Source organism: Protopterus annectens, chromosome 12.part0, assembly GCF_019279795.1.
Source record: "Protopterus annectens isolate FY-2018-M chromosome 12.part0, PAN1.0, whole genome shotgun sequence".
NCBI classification, from domain to species: domain Eukaryota; kingdom Metazoa; phylum Chordata; order Ceratodontiformes; family Protopteridae; genus Protopterus; species Protopterus annectens.
Genome location: NC_056746.1, coordinates 187,139,061 through 187,165,174, shown reverse-complemented (window position 1 = coordinate 187,165,174; position 26,114 = coordinate 187,139,061). Strand labels below are relative to the sequence as shown.

At 42.5% G+C, this 26,114-nt stretch overlaps 1 protein-coding gene across 1 annotated transcript in view; it reads left to right on the top strand.

Annotated features, from left to right (window-relative positions):
* The window catches only part of EME2 (essential meiotic structure-specific endonuclease subunit 2), a 471,218-nt gene extending 445,359 nt beyond the window's left edge, over window positions 1-25,859 (top strand). Inside the window, exon 8 of the mRNA XM_044089218.1 lies at window positions 25,069-25,859. Within this exon, the coding sequence (XP_043945153.1) occupies window positions 25,069-25,239 (171 nt within the window). The 3' untranslated portion in view covers window positions 25,240-25,859. The remainder of the gene's footprint in view (window positions 1-25,068) is intronic.
* The last annotated feature ends 255 nt before the right edge of the window (window positions 25,860-26,114 follow it).

The following is a 26,114-nucleotide window of genomic DNA, read 5'->3' as shown; positions in this document are numbered from 1 at the left end:
TTCTGAATTGAAGTTGAAGTCTTCTAAAGCTAAGTACCCCAATGGGGATCCCTTTTTCTTGCTCTAACCGATGTCAGAAATAGTTAACAATTGTCTCGCATATGGAAAGCAAATGCCACACCAAGACTTCCATTCTTACTGCGTCACCTGTTTAGGCCCAGACCACGATATCCCTCGCTGTCGCTTTTGGCTTTGTTCAACACCAGAACTATTCGTCGTCGGGCCCTTATTGTAGCTAGATATTTTCGCTCTCAGTCCTCGAATTCCGATATGGCTTCAGTAAGCCATCCAACTACCGATCTTCCGAAAAAAACATAAGAATAAAGACAGAGACAGACCGCACAGGTCCAAAACCGCCGCCGACGTTTCCATTAAGCTAGTCGTCAGTTTACCGGTCCGGTCCTCAGTGAGGCACTTTCACAGCCCCTGATGCCCGCTTCTGTGGATTCGCAGGCTGCTGCCCAGACCCTTTCACGAGACTGTTCTTCGACTAAGGATCCTGCGGATGTCTCTAACTTGGATGGGTCCGGAGGCGCTGAGCAGGCACCAGCTTCTGAGGAAGTACTTTGCACTACCGATACTTGACACAACCTGATGACTTCTTTTGTGTTTTCAGTTCTTTCTAAAACTACTGAGTTTCTAAGGCCCAGGGTATGAACTATGCTCAATAAAACGATGACCCAAGCTCAGGCACCTGCTTCTTTGCCTCAATCTCAAATGCTTAAAACGACGGAAGACCTTATTATGCTTATTAGGGGAAGCCAGGCTACCCCTTCCAAAAGAAAAAGAGACTTGTCCCCAGTAGTTTTATCTGAACAGGAGTCTGATGACTCTGATGCTTCTGAATATGAAGATATGAAACCCCTCTCTGCTTATGAGGATTTTGATACAGAGGAATCCATTCCTTCTACCTTTCCACCCGAGGATTTTTCTTTTGGTGAAACCCTTCATACTTTAAGGGAGCATTTCCAGTGGGAATGTCAGGACTACCCTCAGTCAAAAAAGAGACTCAGGGAATTCTTAGATTTGCCGCAGCCCAGACCTTTGGCCATTCCTCCTGTCCTGAATGTTGTTGATGATGTTTTTATGGAATCTAGTTTGACTCCTGACACCCTTCCACCGTCTCCCAGGAAGCCTGAAAGGTACTACAGAGTCCATGACTCTCACATATTCCTTTTCAAAAATCCTACTGCTGACCCAGAGATCATCTCTCAAGGGCCTAAAGGAATAAAAGCAACCTCAGCTAAGAATCCCACCCCCTCAGACAGGGATTCCCAAGCTTTAGACAGATGGGGTAAAAAAGTATACACTTCTGCTACTCTTGCTACTAGAGCACTAAATTGTCAGTTCCACATGCTGAAATATCAGCAGCATACCATGGAACTCCTCAAACAAAAATATCTTCCTTTCCTGCTTGCGCAGAAAATAAAGAATTACAAGAGCTTATGCATTCTGCAAGCCAAGTTAATAAGCACACCTTGCAATGTGGCTTTGAAGCCCTAGAAGCATCTTGCAGGACAGCAGTCACTTGTTCTGTCCTTAGAAGGCATGCTTGGCTTAAGAAACAGACCTTGCCAGACCACGTTAAATCTAAATTATTGGACGCTCCCTTGAACAAAGACAATTTGTTTGGCACCAAGGCAGAAGAGGTCTTAAAAAAGATGGAAGAAAAAGCTAAATCTATGCGGACAGTTTTTTACAAGCCCAGCCTCCGAGGTTCAGTAGGCATTGCCCCTCCAAGCACTGGTCCTTTCCGGCCTCCTCCAGGCCAGCTCAGCCCAGACCCAGAGGAAGCAGGCCCCCCAGACAGCAGCCCTAGGGAATGCAGAGATCTAAGCAATAGAGTTTCTTCTCTTCAAAAACAGGGCGTGCTAAGCCACCCACTTATAGTAAGAACACACAATGACTTCACACCTCAGCCCTTAATTCTGCCCACCTGCTTGTGCCCCTAGGAGGAAAACTCTCCTTCCATGCAAACAACTGAGCCTCTATTACCAACGACCAATGGGTTGTCAACATAGTGTCCCAGGGATACACATTTTATTTCCACACTCTACCAACCCCAAAAGGGTTCCCAGATCTTCCTCCAAGCCAGTGGGCAGAGGCCAAAAAGCAAGTCCTTTCCCTGCTCTCCATGAGGCCAGTACAGTATGTATCTGCAGACCAGACAGGCCAAGGTTTCTACTCCAGACTCTTCCTGGTACGCAGAAAAGAGGGCACCTGGTGCCCAATCCTCAATCTATCCATTCTAAACACCTTTCTGGTTATACCAAAATTCTAAATGTTCATCCTCCAGCAGCGTCTTCATATGCTTTCCAAGGATGCTTGGTTAGCCACCCTAGAACTAAAAGAGGCCTACCTACACATCCCAATCAGGGAATCTGCAGGAAATATCTACGTTTTGGGTCAGGATCTATGCACTTTCAGTTCTCTGCACTTCCCTTTAGCTTGTCCACTGCTCCCAGAGTTTTCACAAAATGCCTGCCTCCAGCCATTGCTTTTTGCAGACAAAGAAATATTCAAATTTACCCCAATTTAGATGACTGCCTGATTCAGGCAAACAGGAAAAGCTGTTACAGCACTTGACCTTTGTAAAGGCCCTACTGACCTCCCTGGGGTATACTGTCAACAAAAAGAAATCAAAACTAGTACCCACACAAAAAATTGTATTCCTGGGAGCAAGCCTGGACACAGCATCCTAGATGGCATTCCTTACTCCAGAAAAACAAGCCTACCTGCCAGACTACTCTCAGCTAGCCACCAGAATTCAGTTATCCACAAGGAAAATCCTGCAAGCTCCAGGGTTCATGGCCTTCTGCATTCTACTCATTCCATATGCCAGACTGCATATGAGGAAACTACAGTGGTACCTAAAAAGCCTTTGGTGTAAACACTCTCAAGACCTGAAAACTATCATTCCAATGATACCTTGTCTAAGGAAAGATTTTCTTTGGTGGGCAGCAGCATGCAACCACAACAAGGGACTTCCCTTCTCACAACCCCATGCCATCCAGACCCTCACCACAGATGCATCAGACTATGTCTAGGGTGCACACCTGGATGGCAGGTGCATTCAGGGCCATTGGAGCCCAAATCAAATACATCTGCACATCAACCAAAAAGAGATGCTAGCTGTTCAGCACGCCCTGACAGCTTTCAGACCACTACTGTCCCCGGGGCCTCTACTGATCAAAACAGACAACACCACAGTAATGTGGTATATCAACAAGCAAGGAGGGACTCGCTCATCCTCTCTGCAGGCTCACCGTGACCCTTTGGCACACGGCCTCAGCCATGCAAATACACCTGCCAGACTCCCTAAATTCTCTGGCAGACAACTTAAGCAGAAACCTGCTAGACCCACACGACTGGCAGCTAGACCACAGAACCTTCACCCTTGTAACCCAGAAATGGGGCACCCTGAAGGTGGATCTCTTTGCCTCCCACTCCAGTCATCAGCCCAGCCAATTCTGCACCAGGGAACCTCACAGCAAGGCCTGGAAAGTGGATGCTTTATCCTTCCAGTGGGTAAACCTCTCGGTCTATGCATTTCCCCCTCTACCACTCATTTCAAGGGTACTGCTCAAAATAAGGGAGGAAAAACTGAGGGCAATCCTTATTGCCCCAGACTGGCCACGCCAGCACCGGTACCCACTGCTGTGCGGCCTGTCAACCCTATCACCATGGCACCTACCTCAGATCCCAACACTCCCTGACCCAGAAGAATGGAGAATTCATGCATCCCCAATTGCAGACCCTCAACCTAGCAGACTGGCTTATTCCCTGACCTCTCCATAAGCTGCCAGCCAAGCAAACAAGTCCTAGATGTTATACGTGAGGCCAGACACCCCAACACTAGAAAATCCTATGCTGCCAAGTGGAAAAGGTTTTTCACCTGGATCCAGGCTAAGGGAGCCGAAACAGCACAGCCCTCCCTACCTGTCATCCTGGATTACCTAGCAGACCCTACTGCACAGAGGTATATCCTTCTCTTCTATTAAGATTCATGCCTCTGCCATCTCTGCTCATTACAGCACAGAGCCACCTCTCTTCTCACACCCTTTCATCAAACAGTTCCTAAGAGGGGCTAACAACTTAAGGCCACCCAGAAGAGCTCCTGCCCCAGCTTGGGACCTTAACTTTGTGTTGGAAAAGCTCACCCTACCCCCCTTTGAATCTGCAGCTTCAGCAGAGTTAAAATTCCTCTCTTGGAAACAGCCTTGCTTCTGGCCATCACTTCAGCTAGAAGAGTTTCAGAGCTACAAGCACTCAGGGCTGTAGAGCCATTCATCATTTTCTATGCTGACAGGGTCTCCCTCAGGACTAATCCATCCTTCATGCCTAAAGTGGTGTCCATTGTGGCTATCAGCTAATCCATCCATTTGCCCGCCTTTTTCCCTAACCCACAAAACAAGGGGGAAAGGATTCTGCACTCTCTAGATGTGCACAGACAGCTCAGATTCCATCTGGATAGGACTAAATATTTTAGAAAAAACTGACCAATTGCTAGTCAGCTTCGCAGCAGAGGAAGAGGGCAAGGCCATATCCAAACAAACAATCTCTAAATGAATAACACACTGCATCCATTTCTGCTACAAACAGCACGGGAAACCATCCCCAAAGGGGGGTTCAAGACCCATTCCACCAGGCAACCTCCACATCTGCAGCTTTTTTCAGAGGGGTCCCCATCAGGGACATCCTGGAGGCTGCAACATGGACTTCTGTTCATACCTTCACCAAGCATTACCACCTGCCTGTCTTATCCAAATCCAGGGCAGGCTTTGCCACCAGAGTTTTGCAGGGCATACTAGCCAGCCCCCAATCTTCTTGATTTCCTCCACCCTTTTCTTCAGCTTTGGGAATCAACCCAAATGTAATGACTGCAACAGTGAAACACGAAAAACAGTACAGTTGTGTACACTTACCATAAATGTAGATGTTCAAGTGTATTCACTGTTGCAGTCCTGGATGTTCTTCGTGTTTCACTGTTGCATTCATTACATTTGGGTTATCTGCCTGCTGGTAGCCCTCAGCCGGCCTGAATATCAAAGTCTTGGGTTCCTGCGTCAGATACAGTCTCTTCTTCCATGGCGTCAGGTCGCCAGGGGTATAAAACATGCAGCTGATACCATTACATCAGTCTTTCTTGCCGTGCAGTGCCCGAAGCAGAAGCAGTTCACAAGTGCCGGTCGGCCGACTCCTGAAATTTTCATTTTCGAATTTCAGAACCAAAGTCTTAAAAAACCTAAGTACCCCGTTGGGGATTCTTTTTATTGCTCTTAACCGATGTCAGTAAAAGTTAACAATTGTATTACCTGTGGAAAGCAAATACCTCAAAGATTTTCATTTGTACTGCATTCCTTGCTTAGGCCCAGACCGCGACATCCCTCGCTGTCAATTTTGTGCCTTATTCAACCTCCAGACTATTCGCCGTCAGTTTCTTTTTGCAGCAAATTATTTTGGTACTCGGTTTAACTATCCAGAAATGGCTTCGGTAAGCCATCTGACTACAGACATTCCGAAAAAAAAAGAAAAAGATGCAACGATAAAGACAGAGACAGAGACAGACTGCATAGGTCCAAAGCTGCTGACAAATGCTTCCGTTAAGCTAGTCGCCAGTTCGCCAGTACTCAGTGAGGCACTTTCGCAGCCCCTGATACCTACTACTTCAGATTCACAGGCTTCTGCTGAGATCCATTTGGAGTCCAGTATGCCGTGAGATGCTTCTTCGACTATGGAACCTGTGTATGTCTCTACCTTGGATGGGTCCAGAGTTGCTGTGCAGGCACTGGCTTCTGAGGGTGTTTTCAGGTCTACTGACTTGAATTTCAAACCGACCCCATCTTTTTCTTCAAGGCCTAAAACTCGACCCACGCCTAGAAAACTGACATCCAAACTGCATGGTCAGGCCCATATGCCTAAAAAACAAATAATAAGAATCGCTGAAGATCGTATTACTCTAATTAGGGGAAACCAGCCTTCTCCCTCTAAGAGACCTAGAACTGATTTTCCTTCTGATTCTTCAGATCAGGCTTCTGAAATTTCTGTTTCTTCTGATTACCAGGATTTGCCCTTATCTACCTATGAGGATTCTGATGCAGAGGATTCCATTCCCTCTGCTTTCCCTCCAGAAGATTTTTCTTTTGGTGAAACCTTGCACACTCTTAGGGAGTATTTCCGTTGGGAAAGACAGGATTACTATGACTCCAAAAAGAGGCTTAGGGAATTCTTACTCCTCCCACAACATAGGCCTTTAGCTATCCCTCCTGTCCTGGACATTGTAGATGATGCCTTCTTGGAATCTAGCCTGGCCCCAGACACTTTACCTCCAGCTCCCAGAAAGCCTGACCGGTATTACAGAGTACCTGAATCTCAAGTTCCTCTTCAAGAGTCCTACTACAGACTCAGAGACCATTTCCCAAGGACCTAAAGGCATTAAGGCTACTACTGCCATAAACCCTACCCCCTCTGATAGAGATTCCAGGGCCTTGGATAGATGGGGTAAGACGGTATACACTTCTGCTACTTTGGCCATTAGAGCCTTAAACTGCCAGTTTCATATGTTAAAATATCAGCAACATTTTATGAGACTACTTAAACAGAAAATTATGTTGATTCCTGACTGTGCTGAAAATAAAGAATTACAGGATTTAATGCATTCTGATGAACAAGTTGGTAAACATACATTGCAGTGTGGTTTTGACTCTTCAGAAGCATCTTGCAGGGCTGCTGTCACTATGTCTGTACTTAGAAGGCATGCTTGGCTTAAGGAGCAATATTTGCCAGATCATGTTAAAGCTAAATTACTGGATGCTCCCTTAAACCAAGACCGCCTGTTTGGCAACAAAGCAGTAGAAGTCCTTAAAAAGATGTAGGAAAAAGCTAAATCTATGTAAACTGTTAAAGATTTCCTGCAAGTACAGCCTCCCAGATTTAGCAGGCATTGGCCTTCCAAGAATTGGTCCTTTCCTGTCTCTTCCAGGCCTTCTCAGTCAAAACCCAGGAACAGCAGACCACCTAGGCTACAGTCCCAAGGTACTCGCAGGCCTAAGCAGTGGGGGCTCCCACTTCCAAAGCTGGAAGTAGTAAGACACCCCCCCTATAGAAAAATGTCACAATGACTTAACCTTAAACCTTCCAAGCCCTGCTCAACTGCCTGCTCCTTTAGAGGGAAGGATCACCCTACATGCACAAAAACTGGGAACTCATTACCCATGACAAATGGGTTTTAAATATAGTTTTCCAAGGTTACAGATTCCACTTCCACACCTTACCAAACCCAAATGGTTGGCCAGAGGCTCAACAACAGGTTCTCTCTCTTCTAAGTATCAGGGCTGTTCAACCTGTCCCAGCAGACGAAAGGGGACAAGGTTTTTTACTCAAGACTTTTCCTGGTACCCAGAAAAGACAGCTCCTGGCATCCTATCCTGTACATCTCTATTCTAAACACCTTTTTAGTAATCCCAAAATTCAAAATGCTAACATCCTTTGCTGGGCAAAGATGCCTGGTTGGCAACCTTAGACTTAAAGGAAGCTTACTTGCACATTCCAATAAGGGAATCTTGCAGGAAATACCTACGCTTCAGAGCAGGCTCCATACACTGTCAGTTCTCTGCACTTCCCTTTGGCTTATCTACTGCGCCCAGGGTATTCACAAAGTGTCTAGCTCCAGTCATTGCATTTTGCAGGCGAAGAAATATTCAAATATACCCATACCTGGACGATTGTCTTATTCTGGCAGAAAGCCAGGAAATGCTACTAAAACATCTGGCATTTGTAAAGAAACTTCTAACCTCACTGGGGTACACCATAAACGAAAATAAATCTCATCTAGTACCCTGCCAACAAATTGTATTCCTGGGAGCAAGCTTGAACACAACTTCCCAGATGGCTTACCTCACGCTAGAGAAACAACTTTATTTGACAGCCTATTTCAAGCTACTGGCTACAAAGACCCAGCTATCTGCAAGGAAAATCCTGCAAACCCTGGGGTTCATGGCCTCTTGCATTCTTCTAATTCCATATGCAAGACTGCATATGAGGAAACTACAATGGTATCTAAAAAGCTTATGGTGTCAACATTCTCAGGACCTGGAATCAATGATTCCTATCATTCCTTGCATAAAGACAGAGTTCCTTTGGTGGGCAGTGGCCTGCTACCACAACAAGGGGCTCCCATTCACTCTATCCCCTGACGCCCAAACCCTAACAACAGACGCATCAAACTATGCATGGGGCTCACTTGGCAGGGCAGTGCATTCAGGGCAAATGGAACCCGAGTCAGATGCACCTGCATATCAGTCAAAAAGAAATGTTAGCTGTACAGAATTCCCTGACAGCCTTCAAGGACCACATTCTTCCAGGACAATTATTGGTAAAGACAGACAAAAAAACACTGTTATGTGGTACATAAACAAGCAGGGGGGAACCCACTCGTACCCTGTCTGCAGACTAGCCATGGCTGCATGGAACACAGCCTTGAGCAACTAAGTGCACCTACAAATTCAGTTCCTGCCAGGCAAGCTAAATTCACTGGTAGATGACCTAAGCAGAAATCTCATGGACCCACACGAGTGGAAACTGGAACCAAAGATATTCAACCTTTTGAAAAACAAATGGGGGAATCCAGAGATAGACCTGTTTGCCTCCCCTCAGAACTACCAATTGGACAAATTCTGCACAAGGACTTCCCACAGTCAAGCTTGGAAAGTGTATGCCCCGTCCTTCACCTGGGAAAGCCTCTCAGTTTATGCCTTTCCCCCTCTGCCTCTCCTCTCGAAAGTTCTGCTAAAGATCAAACAGGACAAACCAAGGACAATACTGATTGCACCAGACTGGTCATACCAGCACTGGTACCCCCTCTTGCGCAGTATGCCACTGCTGGAATCATGGCACCTGCCTCAGACCCCTTCCCTACTGTCCCAGCTAGCGGGCCAGATTCTGCACCCTCAGCTTCAAACCCTGAACCTTGCAGCCTGGCTAATTCCTTGAGCTCTCCAATAGCATCCCTCAGTAAGCAGGTGCTTGATATCATGCTAGAGGCAAGGGGGCCTAGTACTAGAAAATGTGGAAAAGATACTGTTCCTGTAGCAACACTCAGGGGATGGGCACAACAGTGCCCAGCTTACCGCATATTCTTCAGTACTTAACAGAGATGCTCCAAAAGGGCCTTTCCTTCTCGTCAATTAAAATTCATGCCTTTGCCATTTCAGCTCATTCTAATGCTGAACCCACCCCTCTTCTCTCACCCCTTGCTAAAGCAATTCCTCAGAGGGTTCAAAAATTTAAGACCGCCCAAGAGAGCCCCTACTCCAGCCTGGGAACTTAACTTTGTATTGGAAAAGCTCACTCTACCCCCTTTTGAGACAGCTGTAACTGCAGAGTTGAAGTTCCTTTCTTGGAAAACAGCCTTCCTTCTAGTTATCTTTTCAGTGGACCCATTCATCATCTTCCATGCAGACAGGGTGTCCCTCAGGACCAATCCTTCCTTTATGGCCAAGGTGGTGTCTAGTGTGGCCCTTAATCATTCCATTCATTTGCCTACTTTTTTCCCAAATCCACAGAACAAAGGAGAATGAATACTGCACTCTTTGGATGTGCACAGGCAACTTAGATTTTATTTGGACAGAACCAAGCCTCTCAGAAAATTTGAACAGCTGTTAACTGGCTTTGCTGCAGGGGCAGAGGGGAAGGCCATTTCAAAGCAAAACATTTCTACGAGGATAGCCCATTGCATTCATTTCTGCTATAAGCACCATGGAAAACCTACCACACAGGGGATAAGATCACATTCCACCAGGGCTGCATCTACCTTTACAGCCTTTCTCAGAGGTGTCCCTACCAGGGACATCCTAGAAGCTGCTACCTGGAGCTCTGTACATACCTTCACCAAGCATTACCACATGCCTATTTTTTCTAAATCCAGAGCTGGTTTTGCCACTGCAGTTTTGCAGGGCTTAATACCTGGTCCTAGTGCTCTCTAACTTTCTCCTCCCTTCCTTAGTTTTGGGAATCAACCCAAATGTAATGACTGCAACAGTGAAACATGAAGAACATAGTTCAGTTGTGTACAATTACCATAAATGAAGATGTTCGAGTGTATTCACTGTTGCAGTCCTGGTTACCCTCCCTCCAGCCCCCTGACTTCTCTTGGCTATACTTTTCTTCTTGTTTATTGTGTTTCAGCTTTCTGGTGTATTTGCTTTTTGTTGGAGGTGTAACCTAACATATAATTGCTTTCCATTATGGTGGCACCTGACATCTGGGGCAAGAAAAAGTGATGTATTGGCATAGGCTGCATGTTTTATACCCCTGACGTCATGGAAGAAGAGACAGCATCCGATGCAGGAACCCAAGACTTTGATATTCAGGCCAGCTGAAGGCTACCAGCAGGCAGATAACCCAAATGTAATGACTGCAAAAGTGAATACACTCAAACATCTACATTTATGGTAAGTGTACACAACTGTACTCCCCCTCCCCCTCCATCCCCCTTGTCTCTCTCTCTCTCTCTATCTCTTCCTCTCTCCTTTCAGGGTATGTTTGATGTTTACTTTCTACTTTTGGTGTTCTTCCACCATAACCTAGCTCCCTATTTGGGGGCTCCTGACAGTTGGGGCAAGAAAAGATGATGTAATGGTATCAGCTGCCTGATTTTATACCACTGACGACCTGACATCAGTCCTGCAGTGACAGCAACTGACGCAGAAATACTAAGCCTCTGGTATTTGGGCCAACTGAGGGCTACCCCTGGCAGGATAGCCCAAATGTGATGACTGCAACAGCGAATACTCTCGAACATCTACATTTATGGTAAGTGTACACAACTGTACTTTTTTGCCCTCACAATAACTGTTGCTGCTAATATTAACTGTTAAACTGTAGTGTACTTGGTTTGCACACTGGCTGGGATGCCTTATTCTTTGTCCCCCCCACCCCCCTAACCAGAACCACTCTATTTTTTAATTTTCGCAGCCTCCTGCTCTGTCATATTTGTTTTGTAATTACTACTTAACTGATCCTGCAAGTAACAACTGTAAGCTGAACAGGCTATACTGGGCTGCCACTGTACTGTCAAAAGCTGCCTGTTTTGAAATATTATGTGCACTAACCTGCGGTTGGCAAAGTCGCACAGATAGTTTTTGCAGTTTTCTCCTCCTGCTGCTGTGCATATTGCTCACCAGCTATGTCTCTCTTATTTCTACCCTACTTTTAAACTCTGTTTTCAATTTATCCCACTCACTAGCTATCCTTTCTGAAAAAATATCTGTCTTCCATAATAATTCTTGAATCATCTCCACTATCCATTCCGTAAATTCTTCATTCTTAATAGGGTATATCTAATTTTTATGTAACCATAAAATTACCATGGTCTCATTTTGATTTCATACCTGCATCTTTATATTAGTTTTTATCAGTGTGTGATCTGAAATAATTATTGGAATCATGTCAAAGCCTTCAATGAAATATACATGCTCCTGTATAATATAATTTCTATCAAGCTTAGCCCAGTTATTATACCTTAGACAGCATTTACGTATGATTCCCTGAATTCCTTCTACTGAATGCAGATTTTCCATACTGAATTCATATATTTCTCAAGCCATCTGTCGTCTTTTGGTAAATTTTCTCTTAGAGCCTCCTAATACAACATAACTATTTGAAATCCAGTTCTAGTCTCTGTCCATAAATATTCCATGTTGACAGCTGATTATTTCTCCCAAAATTCTCTAAAGTTCCAAAATATCAGTTTTAGGTTGAATTTAAACACATGCCAACGTAATCCTCCTCCCCTGCCAATAACTGTTTACTACCAAAAATCTATTATTATTGCCTTTTTTCTCCTGTTGCGTCACCTTTGGATCAGTATTCTCCCTCCCCTTTTTCTGAATAGCAACTTTGAAATCAGTTTTTTTTTTGTCAAATTCACATGCTCATTTTTATACAGATTTGTTTCCAACAGCATTGCTATTTTCACCATTTTGTAATATAATTCAGTATACTCTGTTTTGTGTGTGTGTGTGTGTGTGTGTGTATATATATATATATATATATATATATATATATATATATATATATATATATATATACACCTGTAAGGCCATTTACATTCCATAATAGGGACAAGAGTCGCTATTATGAATTAGTTACATAAAATTAGATAATCCTAAAATAATGTGTCCCTGTCAAGGATTGGTATCATAATACAGGCAAAGAAAAAGAAATAGGGGGCTCCTAAATGAAAGACCAGCACTGGTAGAATTTTTAATAGAATCTAGAACAGAAGCTGCCATTAAAAAAGTAATAATTAGTAAAGCATATAAAATATTGCACGATAATTATAAGACTCAATCAGAGGAGCTTAGAAAGGATTGGAAGAGAGATTGAATAACGAATTCACAAAGAGACAATGGGAGGGTGTGTGTGTGTGTGTGTGTGTGTATATATATATATATATATATATATATATATATATACATATATATATATATCTATATATATATATATATATATATATATATATATATATATATCTATATATATATATATATATATATATATATATCTATATGTATGTGTATCTCCCAAATATGCAACAAAGTCTAGAAGATTTAGGATCTTTGCCTGGAAGTGTTTACATAGGTATTTTTATACCCCAAGTAGACTCCAAAGAATTTTTCCTCAGGTGGCTAGCAAATGTTGGAGGTATAACGGGCAAGAAAGAGGTAGCTGGGGACATATTTTTTGGGAGTGTAATAAGCTGGTGGAGTTTTGGGATTCACTGCAGACTGCTCTGTCAGAGATGCTGAGTAAGCAGGTTGGACTGACTGGGGAGATGATTTTTTTGAGTTATGCTACAGAATTAGAATTGCCTAGACATAGTAAAGCCTTGTTGAGTCTAATTATGGTGGCTGCCAAAAAACAATTACTAGAAAATGGAAATCAAAGTATAGACCAACTTTACTAGAAGTAGTGAATACAGTAAGAGAGATAAAACAGCTGGAATTGGAATCTTTAGAAAAGGGAAGAAGCAAACTACATATGAAAGAATGGGAATTGTGGGAACAATATATGCAGAGCAGGAATGAGGTTTGAGGCAGTATTTGAATGAGCGGTATAATGCTAAACTTATTATGACTGGATGGTTTATAAGTGATGTATAATGTTTGAAACTACGGTTGTTTCAGTTGTGTCTGTGATGTAAATGATTTGCAACTAAAGTGATATCATTTTTTGTGTTTTTCATTTATAATAATGTAAGATTGCCTTTGTCATATATGTAAATTTAGTAAAGATTTTTTGGGAAAAAAAATCCTAAAATAATGTACTTTAAAATATATTTTCAGTTGTTGTACATGTTATGTTTCTGGAACAAACAGCTTAATTCAGTTTTGAAGTAAACTAGTCTTTAGGATACCAGACTATGAACTGTTTACCAGTTAACTTTCACATGGCCATATGGAACATGGATTCTGCTGACAGTTTCTGGAATCATGTCACTGGAAGTCTGCATGTACAGTTTAGCTTGGCTTTGATGTTCTTCGTCTTCCATTGCTGCAGTCCTGACTATTGGGTATAGTCCGCGTCCAGTCGGCCCGAATACCAGAGTATAAGGCTGACGTCGGCCAGGGCGCATTAGACTGACGTCAGTACGCCAGGGTACTAATGCGCATGACCGACGCCATATCCTCAGTCTTTTGCCGCATGGTCCGATGCAGAAGCAGTTTTGCGAGTGCAGGTTGGCGATTGAAATATTTCCGAACCGAGTTTCAGACCGAAACAGAGTTGGCTAAGTACTCCGTTGGGGACCTTTTAGTTTTTCTTGCCTCAGTATTTTACCGGATGTCAGAAAAAGTGAATAACTGTATTTCTTGTGGGAAACAGATACCTCATAGGGATTATCATACCTTGTGTATACCTTGTTTAGGGCCTGAGCACGACGTTGTTGGTTGCCGCCTTGTGCTAGGTTTAACAAACGCACTATTAAGAGGAGGTTAGACTGTGCCAGGTTAGTGTTTGGGAAGCGTAATTATAAAATGCCGCCGGATGCTCCGACGCCGCTTCCAAGAAGCGCAAGGATAAAACTGTGAAGCCTAGGGTTGAGGAACCGCAGTCCCGGACGCCGGTTCTTTAGAAGGCTCAGTGGAGCCGGAGGTTTTGCCAGGAGTTTCCATGGAGTCCCAGGCAGAAACTATACTCTTACAGGATGTGCCTTCTCAGGAGGTAGGCCAGGCTGAGGGGCTTCTCAGGTGACTGTTCTTCCCTCTCTTCCCAAGGTAGTTAGGGCCTCTCCTTCTGTTGCCAAAACTTCTTTGAGAGGTAGGCCTACTTCAGCTTCAGTGGGGGCTTCTCCTAGCATTTCGGGTTCTGTACCTAAGAAACATATGCTTAAAATGGCAGAAGATTTGATTACTATGATTAGGGGTTCTATGCCCCCGCCTGATAAGAGGCCTAGGGTGGAACCGAGTTTGATAGTTTTGAACAGTGTTCAGAGGCTTCAGAATCTTCTGTGGAAGATATGCAGGAGTATCCTACTTATTCTGATTCTGATGTGGATGATTCCACTCCTACAGCTTCTCCACCTGAGGATTTCTCATTTTCAGAGACTTTGCATTCCATGAGGGAGCACTTTAAATGGGAAGGCCAGGATTACTCTGACTCCAGGAAAAGGCTTAGGGAGTTCTTGTTTTACCCCAGCATAGGCCTTTAGCTATTCCTCCTGTGTTGAATGTGGTGGAAGATGTTTTGCAGAGGCTTCCTGAACCCTGACTCTTTGCCTCCTGCTCCTGTTAAGCCTGATAGGTATTATAGGGTGCCTGAAGCTCATAAATATTTGTTTAAGAGTCCTAGGGCGGACCCAGAAACTATTTCTCAAGGGCCTAAGGGTGTAAAGGCTTCTGTGGTTAAAAATCCTGTTCCCACTGATAAAGAGGCACGGGCTTTGGATAGGTTGGGAAAGAAAGTGTATACTTCTTCCACTCTAGCCATGAGAGCTTTGAATTGTCAGTTTCACATGCTAAAATATCAGAATTATCTCCTTTCACAATTGAAATCTAAGGTGGATGCTTTGGCGGAAGGTATTGAGTGTAAAGAGTTGCTGGATTTGGTTCATGTGTCTGAACAAGTGGGTAAGCATTCTTTGCAATGTGGTTTTGATGCTGTACAGGCCTCCTCGAGGGTGGCTGCTACCAGTTCTGTTCTTCGCAGGCATGCCTGGTTGAAGGATCAGAATTTAGCTGAGCATGTTAAGACAAGGATTTTGGATGCTCCTTTACAGTCTGATGTGTTGTTTGGTTCGCCTGTGGAAGCAGTTTTAAAGAAAATGGAGGACAAAGCTAAGTCTATGCAAACTGTTAAAGATTTTGCAGGTGCAGCCACCGGGTTTAGTAGAAATTGGCCTGCTAAGGGGTGGACATATCCTGCTTATGATTCTCAGTCTAGGGGTAGGTCTAGACGTGGTAGGGGCAGGGCTCAAGGTTCTTTAGGCCTAGAACAGGGAGTTCACCTGCTCAGACTTCTGGTGAGGGCAGGGGTCAGTCCTTTCGTAAACAGACCCAATGACCTGTTTTTTCAGCTGCCAGCAGATTCACGTTTGGCAGCTCCTTTGGGAGGAAGACTGTCTCTTTTCAAAGAAAATTGGGATTTAATTACTCAAGACAAATGGGTGTTGGATATCATTCACCAAGGTTACAGATTTTATTTCCATACAATGCCCCCTTTCAAAGGCATGCCAGACGTTCCTCCTCAACAACGAAAAGAGGCTCACAAGCAAGTTTTACAGTTACTTCACATAGGGGCCATTCAGCCAGTCCCTGTATCAGAAAGGGGCCTAGGATTTTATTCTCGCCTGTTCCTTGTACCAAAGAAGGGAAACACGTGGAGACCAATTTTGGATTTATCTATCCTCAACACTTATCTGGACATTCCAAGTTCAAGATGTTGACGTTACAACAGCTTTTACCTCTGCTGGGCAAAGATCACTGGATGGTAACTTTAGATCTCAAAGAAGCTTACCTTCATGTGCCTATAAGGCTAAGTTGCAGGAAATATCTGCGGTTTCAACTGGAAATTCTCATTATCAGTTCTCTGCATTGCCCTTTGGCTTATCTACTGCCCAGAGTGTTCACAAAGGTTCTGGCTCCAGTGATAGCTTACTTCAGGCTTCAAGGAATTCAAATCTATCCTTACTTGGACGACTGCCTGATTCTGGCTCAAGAAAGGGAAGTTCTTCTACAGCACCTGGAATATGTTATCGGAGTGCTAAGATGCCTAGGGTATTCTGTGAACGAAATAAAGTCCAGTCTAGTACCCTCTCAAGACATGTGCTTTCTGGGTGTGAGACTGAATACAGCAGCCCAGATGGCCTTTTTAACCCCGGACAAACAAAAGAGTCTGTCACTTTACTTCCATCAACTATCTCATCAGTCCGTGCTGACTGCAAGGACAGTCCTTCAAGCATTAGGGTTCATGGCATCTTGTATTCTGGTGCTTCCCAATGCCAAACTGCATATGAGGAAGTTACAATGGTATCTCAAAAATGTATGGACACAGCACTGCCAGGATTTGGACACTGTCATTCAAATAATTCCTTGCCTTCAAAAGGAATTCTTGTGGTGGGCTCAGGAATGTCACCTAAACAAGGGACTCTCTGTGACCCGCCAGAGGCAAGTCAGATCTTAACGACAGATGCCTCGGACATTGCTTGGGGAGCTCATCTAAATGGAAAGTGGATACAAGACAAGTGGCCTGCCAGACTACAGCATCTACATATCAACATGAAAGAGATGTTAGCAGTCCAGTTTGCATTGATGGCTTTCAAGGAGTTACTTCTTCCAGGGCAGGTGTTGATTCTAACAGACAACACAACTGTCATGTGGTACATCAACAAGCAAGGGGAAACACATTCTTATCCTCTATGCAGGCAAGCAATGATTTTATGGGAGACTGCGCTAAGCCTGCACCTAACTCTTCAGGCAAGGTTTCTGCCAGGAGCACAGAACTCCTTAGCGGATGTGTTAAGCAGACAAATCATGGATCCCCACGAGTGGAAACTGGATCTTCATGTATTTCAGAAACTGACAGTGTCATGGGGAACTCCAGACATAGATCTGTTCGCTTCCACTAAACCACCAGCTGCCAAAGTATTGCACAAAGGGGTTTCATCACACGGCTTGGAAAGTGGATGCTCTGTCTTTCAGTTGGAAAAACCTTCATGTGTATGCCTTTCCACCTCTACCTCTTCTTCCAAAGGTACTGTTAAAGGTCAGACAAGACAGGCCAAGGATGATTTTGATAGCTCCAGATTGGCCTCGCAACACTGGTACCCTCTACTACGGAGTCTGGTAAAGAAGCCTCCATGGCCTTTACCTCTGATTCCTCATCTGTTATCTCAGAAGGACGGTCATCTGCTCAATGTCAAGCTACACTCTCTTCATCTAACAGCTTGGCATATTCTGTGTTGAAGCACAGCAGGTCTCAACTTCCTCAACAAGTTTTAAATGTGATTATGGAAGCTAGAAGACCTAGTACAAGGAAAGTGTATGCAGAAAATGGAAGAGATTTTTATTTTGGAGTACAGCAAAGAATTTGGAGATTTCTGAGCCTAATTTGAGTGTGGCTCTTCAATATCTTACTGAATTATTGGACAAAGGTTTGTCCTTCTCTTCCATAAAGATTCATGCTGCAGCAATTTCAGCTCACTATGATTGTGACCCACCTTTGTTTTCGCATCCTTTGTTCAAGCAGTTTCTTAGAGGGGCAAAGAATATAAGACCCCAATGAGCTCCTACTCCTGCTTGGGATCTCAATTTTGTGTTGAAAAACTTACTCTACAACCTTTTGAGCCTGCAGCTACTGCTGAATTGAAATATTTGTCATGGAAGACTGCTTTTCTGTTGGCTATTACTTCTGCAAGAAGGGTGTCTGAGTTGCAGGCCCTTATGGCAGTAGAGCCCTTTTGATTTTCCATAAGGATAGGGTATCATTACGCACTAATCCTTCTTTTATGCCTAAGGTGGTTTCTAGTGTGGCTTTAAACCAAACTATTCATTTGCCTACGTTTTTTGCAGATCCTCAAAATAAAGGGGAAAAGATTTTGCACACTTTAGATGTACACAGGCAATTGCGTTATTATTTAAGCAGGACTAAGGATTTTAGGCAGTCTCAGCAGTTGTTTGTTTCTTTTGCTTTGAGTTCTCAGGGCAAGCCTGTGTCAAAACAAACTATTTCTAGGTGGATTGGCTTTTGCATTGCATTTTGTTATTCCCATCATGGCAAGGAGATTCCAGCTGGGATTAGGCCTCATTCCACTAGGGCTACTGCCACTTCAACAGCATTTCTAAGGGGTGGCAACTAAGGATATTCTGGAAGCAGCTACTTGGAGTTCAGTGCATACTTTCTAGGCATTATCACCTTCCCACCTACCCTAAGTCTAGGGCTGGTTTTGCCACAGCTGTTTTACAAGGCATGTTGTCACCTCCTACTACTTTCTAATTTGCCAGCCTCCTTACCTCTGCTTTGGGATTCTACCCAATAGTCAGGACTGCAGCAATGGAAGACGAAGAACATAGTACAGTTTTGTACCTACCATAAATGTAGATGTTCGAGGATTCCATTGCTGCAGTCCAATTTACCCTCCTTCCCTCTGTATTTAGGGTGGTTGTGTAGGTGAGTTTACATGCTTATATTTTTTGTATATATTGTTGTATATATTGTACATGTTTTTGCAGGTTTTTGGGACTTGTCTTTAGGGTCTTCTGACATCTGGGGCAAGAAAAGACTGAGGATATGACGCCGGTCATGCGCATTAGTACCCTGACGTACTGACGTCAGTCTAATGCGCCCTGGCCGACGTCAGCCTTATACTCTGGTATTCGGGCCGACTGGACGCGGACTATACCCAATAGTCAGGACTGCAGCAATGGAATCCTCGAACATCTACATTTATGGTAGGTACAAAACTGTACTTTTTCCCTCGGGGGGGGGGGTATGAGTATGTATATTGGTATTCTCATCAGAGGTACTATTCTGTATGGTTAGGATACTCAGTAACTAATAGTGTTCAGCAAAGAAGGATGGACCCATTCACCACTGAAGAGCTGTATTCACCCACCCACAGACACATGCAGACACACAGACAGACATGCAGCAGGTTTGGTGCTTCTGTGAGAAGTGACTTTCATATTGCTAGCAAATGGTCATTAAGCATTAGACCGTCATGTCAACATCCCTAAACATTTGAAGATGCCATCACATGCTTGACAGCATTCATGATTGCAGGAATGTATGCAAAGCCCTACAATGGCAGAGTATAAGGGACATTATTCATATCATCCCAAATCAGCAACCTATTAGATAACCTCAGTGTGTGGTGGAAATTATAAAAACTGGTTATTGTGTTGATTTTAGTTTTTGTCCCCCCCCCACCATATGTACTTTTTAGTCTTTTCAAAGATCAGGCAATGTGTGTAAAATTAGCACTTTATAACCAGGACAAGGGAGTAATGGGATCTTAATCTATGCTATTTCTAGTTCTCAAGATAACTGGGGGGGTGTGTGTAGAATAACTCTGGGATTAAAGAGCTTCATCTTTCAAGTGAATGATGTACAATATCAGTGATGGTAAGACTGCAAGTCATTACTTGGCAAGGTTGATTATAGGATGCAATACATACTTTTTACCATATTCGAATGCTTTAGAAACACAGGAAATGCTTTTGTTTGCTCCATTGTTGTAGGTTTTCTACCCCATAAGTGTTCAGCAAGTTCCTTGCAGTGGTGGTAGTCTTTCAGTAGTATGAGAGTCATTGTCATCGCTTAGTTTTCCTTACTTGGATGATTAATTGTTGATAATCTCTTCTCAAAGCTTTTCAGCTGTAGACCATTTGTGGGCTGGGTCCTAACTGCAGTCCATAGGACTTTTCATCCTCTGAGAGAAGTCATCACTGTTGTCATTCCAGACCCTTTTTTTCATAGGAGGTGTTCTGAACTTCTGCAGCCTTTCTGCCAAAGGTTCAGTCCAAGAATTAATTCTTTTGGCACGCTGGGTCTCTCAATATCATCATCTTTAAGTAAATTTGCTGCTGTCACCTAGTAAGGCTTGTGATAACACATCTGCATGGTCCCTTATACTTTCCTAAACATATGGATCTTTCAATGGAGAATATAGTTTTTCTTTTATTTTTTTTTCGCTTTTGTGCCTTTGTCTGCCAACCATCAAGCCTCCACCCAATCAGACATGCTTATTTGTTCCCACTGTATCTGAGGATTTTCACCTGTATCAAGGTGAGAACTTGTGGATTGGTGGTTTGTCTCTTAGAGTCAGAAACGTGGGTATTTTTGCCCTCAGTGGCATCCTGGCAATAAGGGCTTATGTCAAGACCTAACCCCACCCCCTGGATGGGATGGGGAGATAGGTGCTCTGCATCACCGTAGAGGCTCACACTGCCTTCCCTGTGTGACTGCACATGCCTATACTTCCACTGTGAAGGCTCCCAGCCATCAGTGGAAGCTTAACTTCTGCTCTAAGGCCAAGTATCTGCATCCCAGCCTGTCCTCTGAGGGTACTTTCACAGTACGCAGCCAGCTCCACTTCACCCCCCCCCCCCTTTCTAGGATGGGTGCACTCATCCTCCCCTGCCAATAGCATTAAGCACCTGGTTCTTTAATCGGATTCTGGTTGCCTGCGTCATATTAATGGCTTTATCCATCTACACAACCAGCACTGGTTATAGTGGACTGAAAGTTGCCTTTGGTTCATTGAACTATATGATCTTTCTTTGCAATCACATTGTGTTTTCACACAGAAACATCAACTGATAATTGCTATGTAGTCACTGGTTTATAACTAGAAGTCCCTAGCACTTTTACAGAGCAACAGAGAGGGAATCAAATACACTTAAATGGTATGAATACCTTTCCTTCATGATTAGGTGTTTATGAAAAGGTTCACTGTACACTTCACAATGCTTGTGTGTTATTCTTATTGTATTCAAGAGGAATACTTTTGCTTAATTAAAACAAGTGTCATCCCTGATATATCTTTCATTGATCCAGTGCTGTCACTTGCATAGTACAATATAAATATCGGTACTGAAGTATTTGATAAGAAAATTCTGACTTCTCATGAAGAACAAAACATTTAAATGAAAACTGATTTCACATATGACATAATGTTTTCATACATAACCAAAGACAGAAATACCCATTCCAGCTCAAACCAGTCAAGGAATTGTTTATTTCCTAATATAAACTGTGAAATTCAAAGTGAAGTTAAAAACATTCTGTGGTTAGGGTGCATTTCAATGTGGTTGGTGATTCTTTTACTTTGTAAGAAGCAGGAGCCATTTGATATAACACCCTTAAAACATGAGTTCATGTACTGTGAACAATGAAGCTACAGATAATCTTTCTCAGGAAACCATAATACTAGGTGACCTAAATACTGACTGGATAGCCTGCACCTCTAACAATCCCACTAACCATGTTAATCTATCCAGTTTTTCCCAACTTATCCAAGAACCCACTAGAGTCGACAAAAAACCCATAAACAATCTGTTCTAGACTGGACTCTAGTCAACTCCTCCAAACAAAACTACCAGACAGGCTGCCTTCCAGATGGTCTCAGTGACAATCTCCCCACTTTCCTCCTACGGAGATGTACCAGCATAGCCAAACCCATCATTTTTAGACAAGTCAGAGATGATCGTAAATTAAATACACAGGAATTCAACACTATTCTAAAACATAGTAACTAGCAACTACTGCAAACCCTAGGTTTAGACCAGGCAGCTGAATACTTTGACAGTGTTTTCATCAATGCCCTAGACAGAGTTGCTCCCATTAGGAAAATCAAAGCCAAGGCAAACTATGCACCATGGCTAAGTAGGGAAACTAGAGCCCTACTAAAATATAGAGATAAAGCTTGGAAAAACTGGAAGAAGAAGAATACTACCCTAGCCAAACAAAACTACCTGCAACTTAGAAAGCAGGCCAAGAGACAAAACTAGATAAACAAAATTACTTCCTTGATATCCTAAATAGACACTCAAAAGTTCCCCAAAAGTTTTGGCATGCTATCAACTCTCTGCTATAACCAGGCAAAACTACCACTCTCACTCCTAACCCCACCAAGGACAATATGGACATAGCCTCCAATTTAATCACCACTTCATTGAATCCATCCTAACTTTATCCTCCCAACTATCCAAAAACAACCCTACACATAACTCAACCAAATGCCCTGAGAATATCCCACATTTTTCTGTCTCACTTGTGCCAACCTCCAAAATTAAGAAAATCCTCCTAAAACTGAAACCGACCACCCTTGCCGCCGACAACCTACCAACCACCTTCCTAAAAATAGCTGCTCAATCCTTATCCTACCCTATTTCTATTCTTATCATCCACTCCATACAAGAATCTTACATTCCACAACTATGGAAGGTTGTTGTTGTATCTTTCGGCTTTTCCCGGTTAGGGGTCGCCACAGATGAACTCCGGTCTGCTAATGATTGGCAGTAGATTTTTACATACCGACTTGCCAGGCCTGATGCACAACCTTCAATGAAGGTACACCCATTCACGCATGTTTCCACACAGAAGACGCTTTAGCTGAGAATCGAACAGGACAACGTCTTACTGTGAGGTGACAACGCTACCGCAGCACCACCACCGCAGCTATTCCACAACTATGGAAGGTATATTATTCCACTTCATAAATGTGGAAATTCTTATGAATACTCAAATTATCGCCTCGTTGCCATTCTACCTCCCTTATCTAAAATACTCAAGAAATCTATACATTCTCAAGTGATGCATTTCCTATACTCACATAATCTCTTCTCCCCCACACAGCATGGTTTCAGGCAACACCACAGCACAACTGCTCTGCTCCCTTTTACCAATCTAGTCAACCAACCGAAAAAGAATAACTTTGTATCTGCAATATTTTTAGACCTCTCCAAAGCATTTGATATGGTCTCACATTCCTTGCTACTCAACACTCTGGCCTCCCTATCCTTTGCCCCATCCACTATGGCATGGTTTAAAAGCTATCTGTTTGAAAGACAACAATCTGTCCAATGGCAAGGTGTACTATCCCCCTTACTCCCAACTACCATAGGCGTACCACAAGGCTCAATATTAGGCCTACTTCTTTTCTCCATATATACCAATAATCTCCATACCACCACACAGCATGCTTCACTTATACAATAAGCAGATGATTCAACTCTTATTTGTTCGGCACCGTCAATCACCACAGTACAACAACTCACTCAGGAATCTTCTAGTTCTGTCGAAACATGGATCACTCAAATCCAGTTTATCCTAAACCCTATTAAAACTAAATTGTTACTTTTCACCCCCAACAAAACCATGCCTACCTCTCTATCCTTCACTTTCTCCTCCAAAAATGGCACTAATATCTCTCCCTGTGACCACATCAAACTCCTGGGTGTTGAAATTGACAAAAGCCTACTTTTCGACATCCATATTTCTCAAACAATTAAAAAGGTCCATAAAAAAATGGGAACACTATATAGACACAGAAAATCCCTCACAAGACAAGCTCGAATTACCCCTGCCCAAACTCACCTACAGTCCACTCTAAAGTATGCCGCTCCTGTCCTTACCCAAGTCAGAAAACTTGACCTAGCCAGACTTGAGTCATGTTATAACAAAATCGCAAAATTTGCAAATAACTCCACCTTCAGCACTCACCACTGCCAGGCTCTAAGGGAGCTACAATAATTAGAACTTCCCCAACTACTAAATTACTACCAGCTTGTCATTGCCTACAATATTGTAAGATATCTTGAAAAAACCCCAGCACTAGGCCAACACTCCTGACCCACTATAATACAAATCATCCTCTCGGCTCATCTGACAAATCTCTACTCTGTATCTCAAAGGCTAACAATACCGCAGGAAAAACTCTGTTCTCTCGCACCATAGCTAGAAACTGGAATAACCTCCCTTCTGCTCTGATTTCTGCCTCAACTATTACCCATTTTAAAAACTCACTTAAATCACACTTCATGGAAAAATGGCTATGCCCTTGCATCACATAATGCCTTGTGTTCATTCACTCCATAAAACTCACTGCCTACTTCAACCACTATATAACTTTTTACAGTATTATGAAACTCTAACTGCTTATGGAAATTGTAGACTTATCGCATGAATATCTATGGTTAACTATGTTTTATTCTGTGTGTGTGTGTGTGTATATATATATATATATATATATATATATATATATATATATATATATATATATATTGTTTTTCCATATTTGCTTATACAATATTTTTTCATGTATTTCTTCATATAGTTTTTTTTTCTCATATTTGTTTCTTCAAAATTGTTAATCATATTGTTTTAATTTTGGTACTTACTATTGGAGCTTTTCTCCCCGGGCCTCCGGTGAAAATGGAAACTGTTTCCAGTTGGACTATCCTGGTAAACAAATGTAAAATAAATAAATAAATAAAATAAAAATATGAAATCATTTAAACAAGTTACACCCTACCAAAGTCATGGCTGATTATGCTTATTTTGGACAGAATTGAAGTTGGTAAAAACTAGTAGAAGGCATCTGCAGGTAAGACTGGACTACATCCGGAGTAATACATTATTGATATCTATAGCAGGATCCGTGGGTTAGTCTTTTCTGGACATGTGTCACACTAGCAAACACTATGCATTAAGTACACAGTCAGAAGTTTACTGCTGTTATCTCAAGTAAAGGGGAGGAAAGTACTAGAAAGGTCCTGCAACACAACCCATATTTCCTTATCATCCGATGGCTGCTGCTGTACATTTTAATAAGACTGAACCACTTGGAGGAATTGAAATCATGATCTTATGCAAACTCCATCTACAGTGTAAACCAAGACTATGCAGGTTTGCAGCCATATTATGTGCAGGTCTGGAACAATGGAGATCACCCCATATGAGTTGTTCGTCAAAAACAGAATGTGTGATTGCAATAAAAAAACGTTTAAAATTAACTTCTTTTAAGCTGTCTCCTCCTCAATGGACTTGTCCTTTTGTTGTTTAATATAGGCTTACAGATCATGCAGTACAGATCATCAGCGACAAAACCTTCTGGCGTACTTAAAGGTGAAGGATAAAATTAAAGAGAAAAATCGTCGCATTGGACCTGACTTATCTCGCAGACTACATGTATTCATGACCTCAACTGTAGCTGACCTTGTTCTGGATTTAGGGGATTAACTGGCAAGATGCAGCTTTTGTAGGACTTGGGATGGTCTCAGCAGTGGAAAGAGTAAGACATGAATCTTTGGCAGAAGCTTCTTATTTATATAGGACCTCTTCCAGTATCATGAATTAAACTACTTTTATGGTTGCCATTGTTGACTTTTATACCTTTCTCTGCATCAGAAGACCTGGAGTCTGAGGCAGATTATTAAGGTAATGCAATGATGTTGTTTGTATGGCACCACTGCATCCTTTGTAGATGTGATATGCTTACACTGTTTCATATTTGTGTGAGACAGTTTTTGGGCGGAATATCACTTGAAATAGTGATATCAGCCCCATACCTGTACATACCTGGATTTATTTATAAACAGCTCTGCAATGAATATTTTAATGTAACTATCCATGTGTTTTTTGTTTTCACTTATTCATTGACAAAGTGTATCATGTTTTGAGAGAGAGAGATGAACAATTTGAGGTAGAATATGTGTTGTCTGTGAAATGGACACATAAATAGTATGAGGCTAGTATCCTGATAATGTTTATATTTAAAATCTTAACTATAATTTATTTAAGAAATGCTTTTCCAAATCCAAGTCACTGTTTAAATAAAAATCAGAATGCATCACAAAATATAGTAGTAGTTTGTCATCCTTGGTAACTTTAATTTATTTATTGACATTTGTTAACCGGGTTAGTCCAACTGGACTAATAGCCCATTTTCAGTGGAGACCCGAGGAGAAAAGCTACAGGTTACAAAAAAAATAATGCAATAAACATGAATCTCAAACAAGAATATTAATTAAAAATTACTGTACAATTAAAAGATTTTTACTTCAGTATAGTAGAGGGTAGAGTATACAAAAGGGAGTAAAGTAAGCTTGAAATTT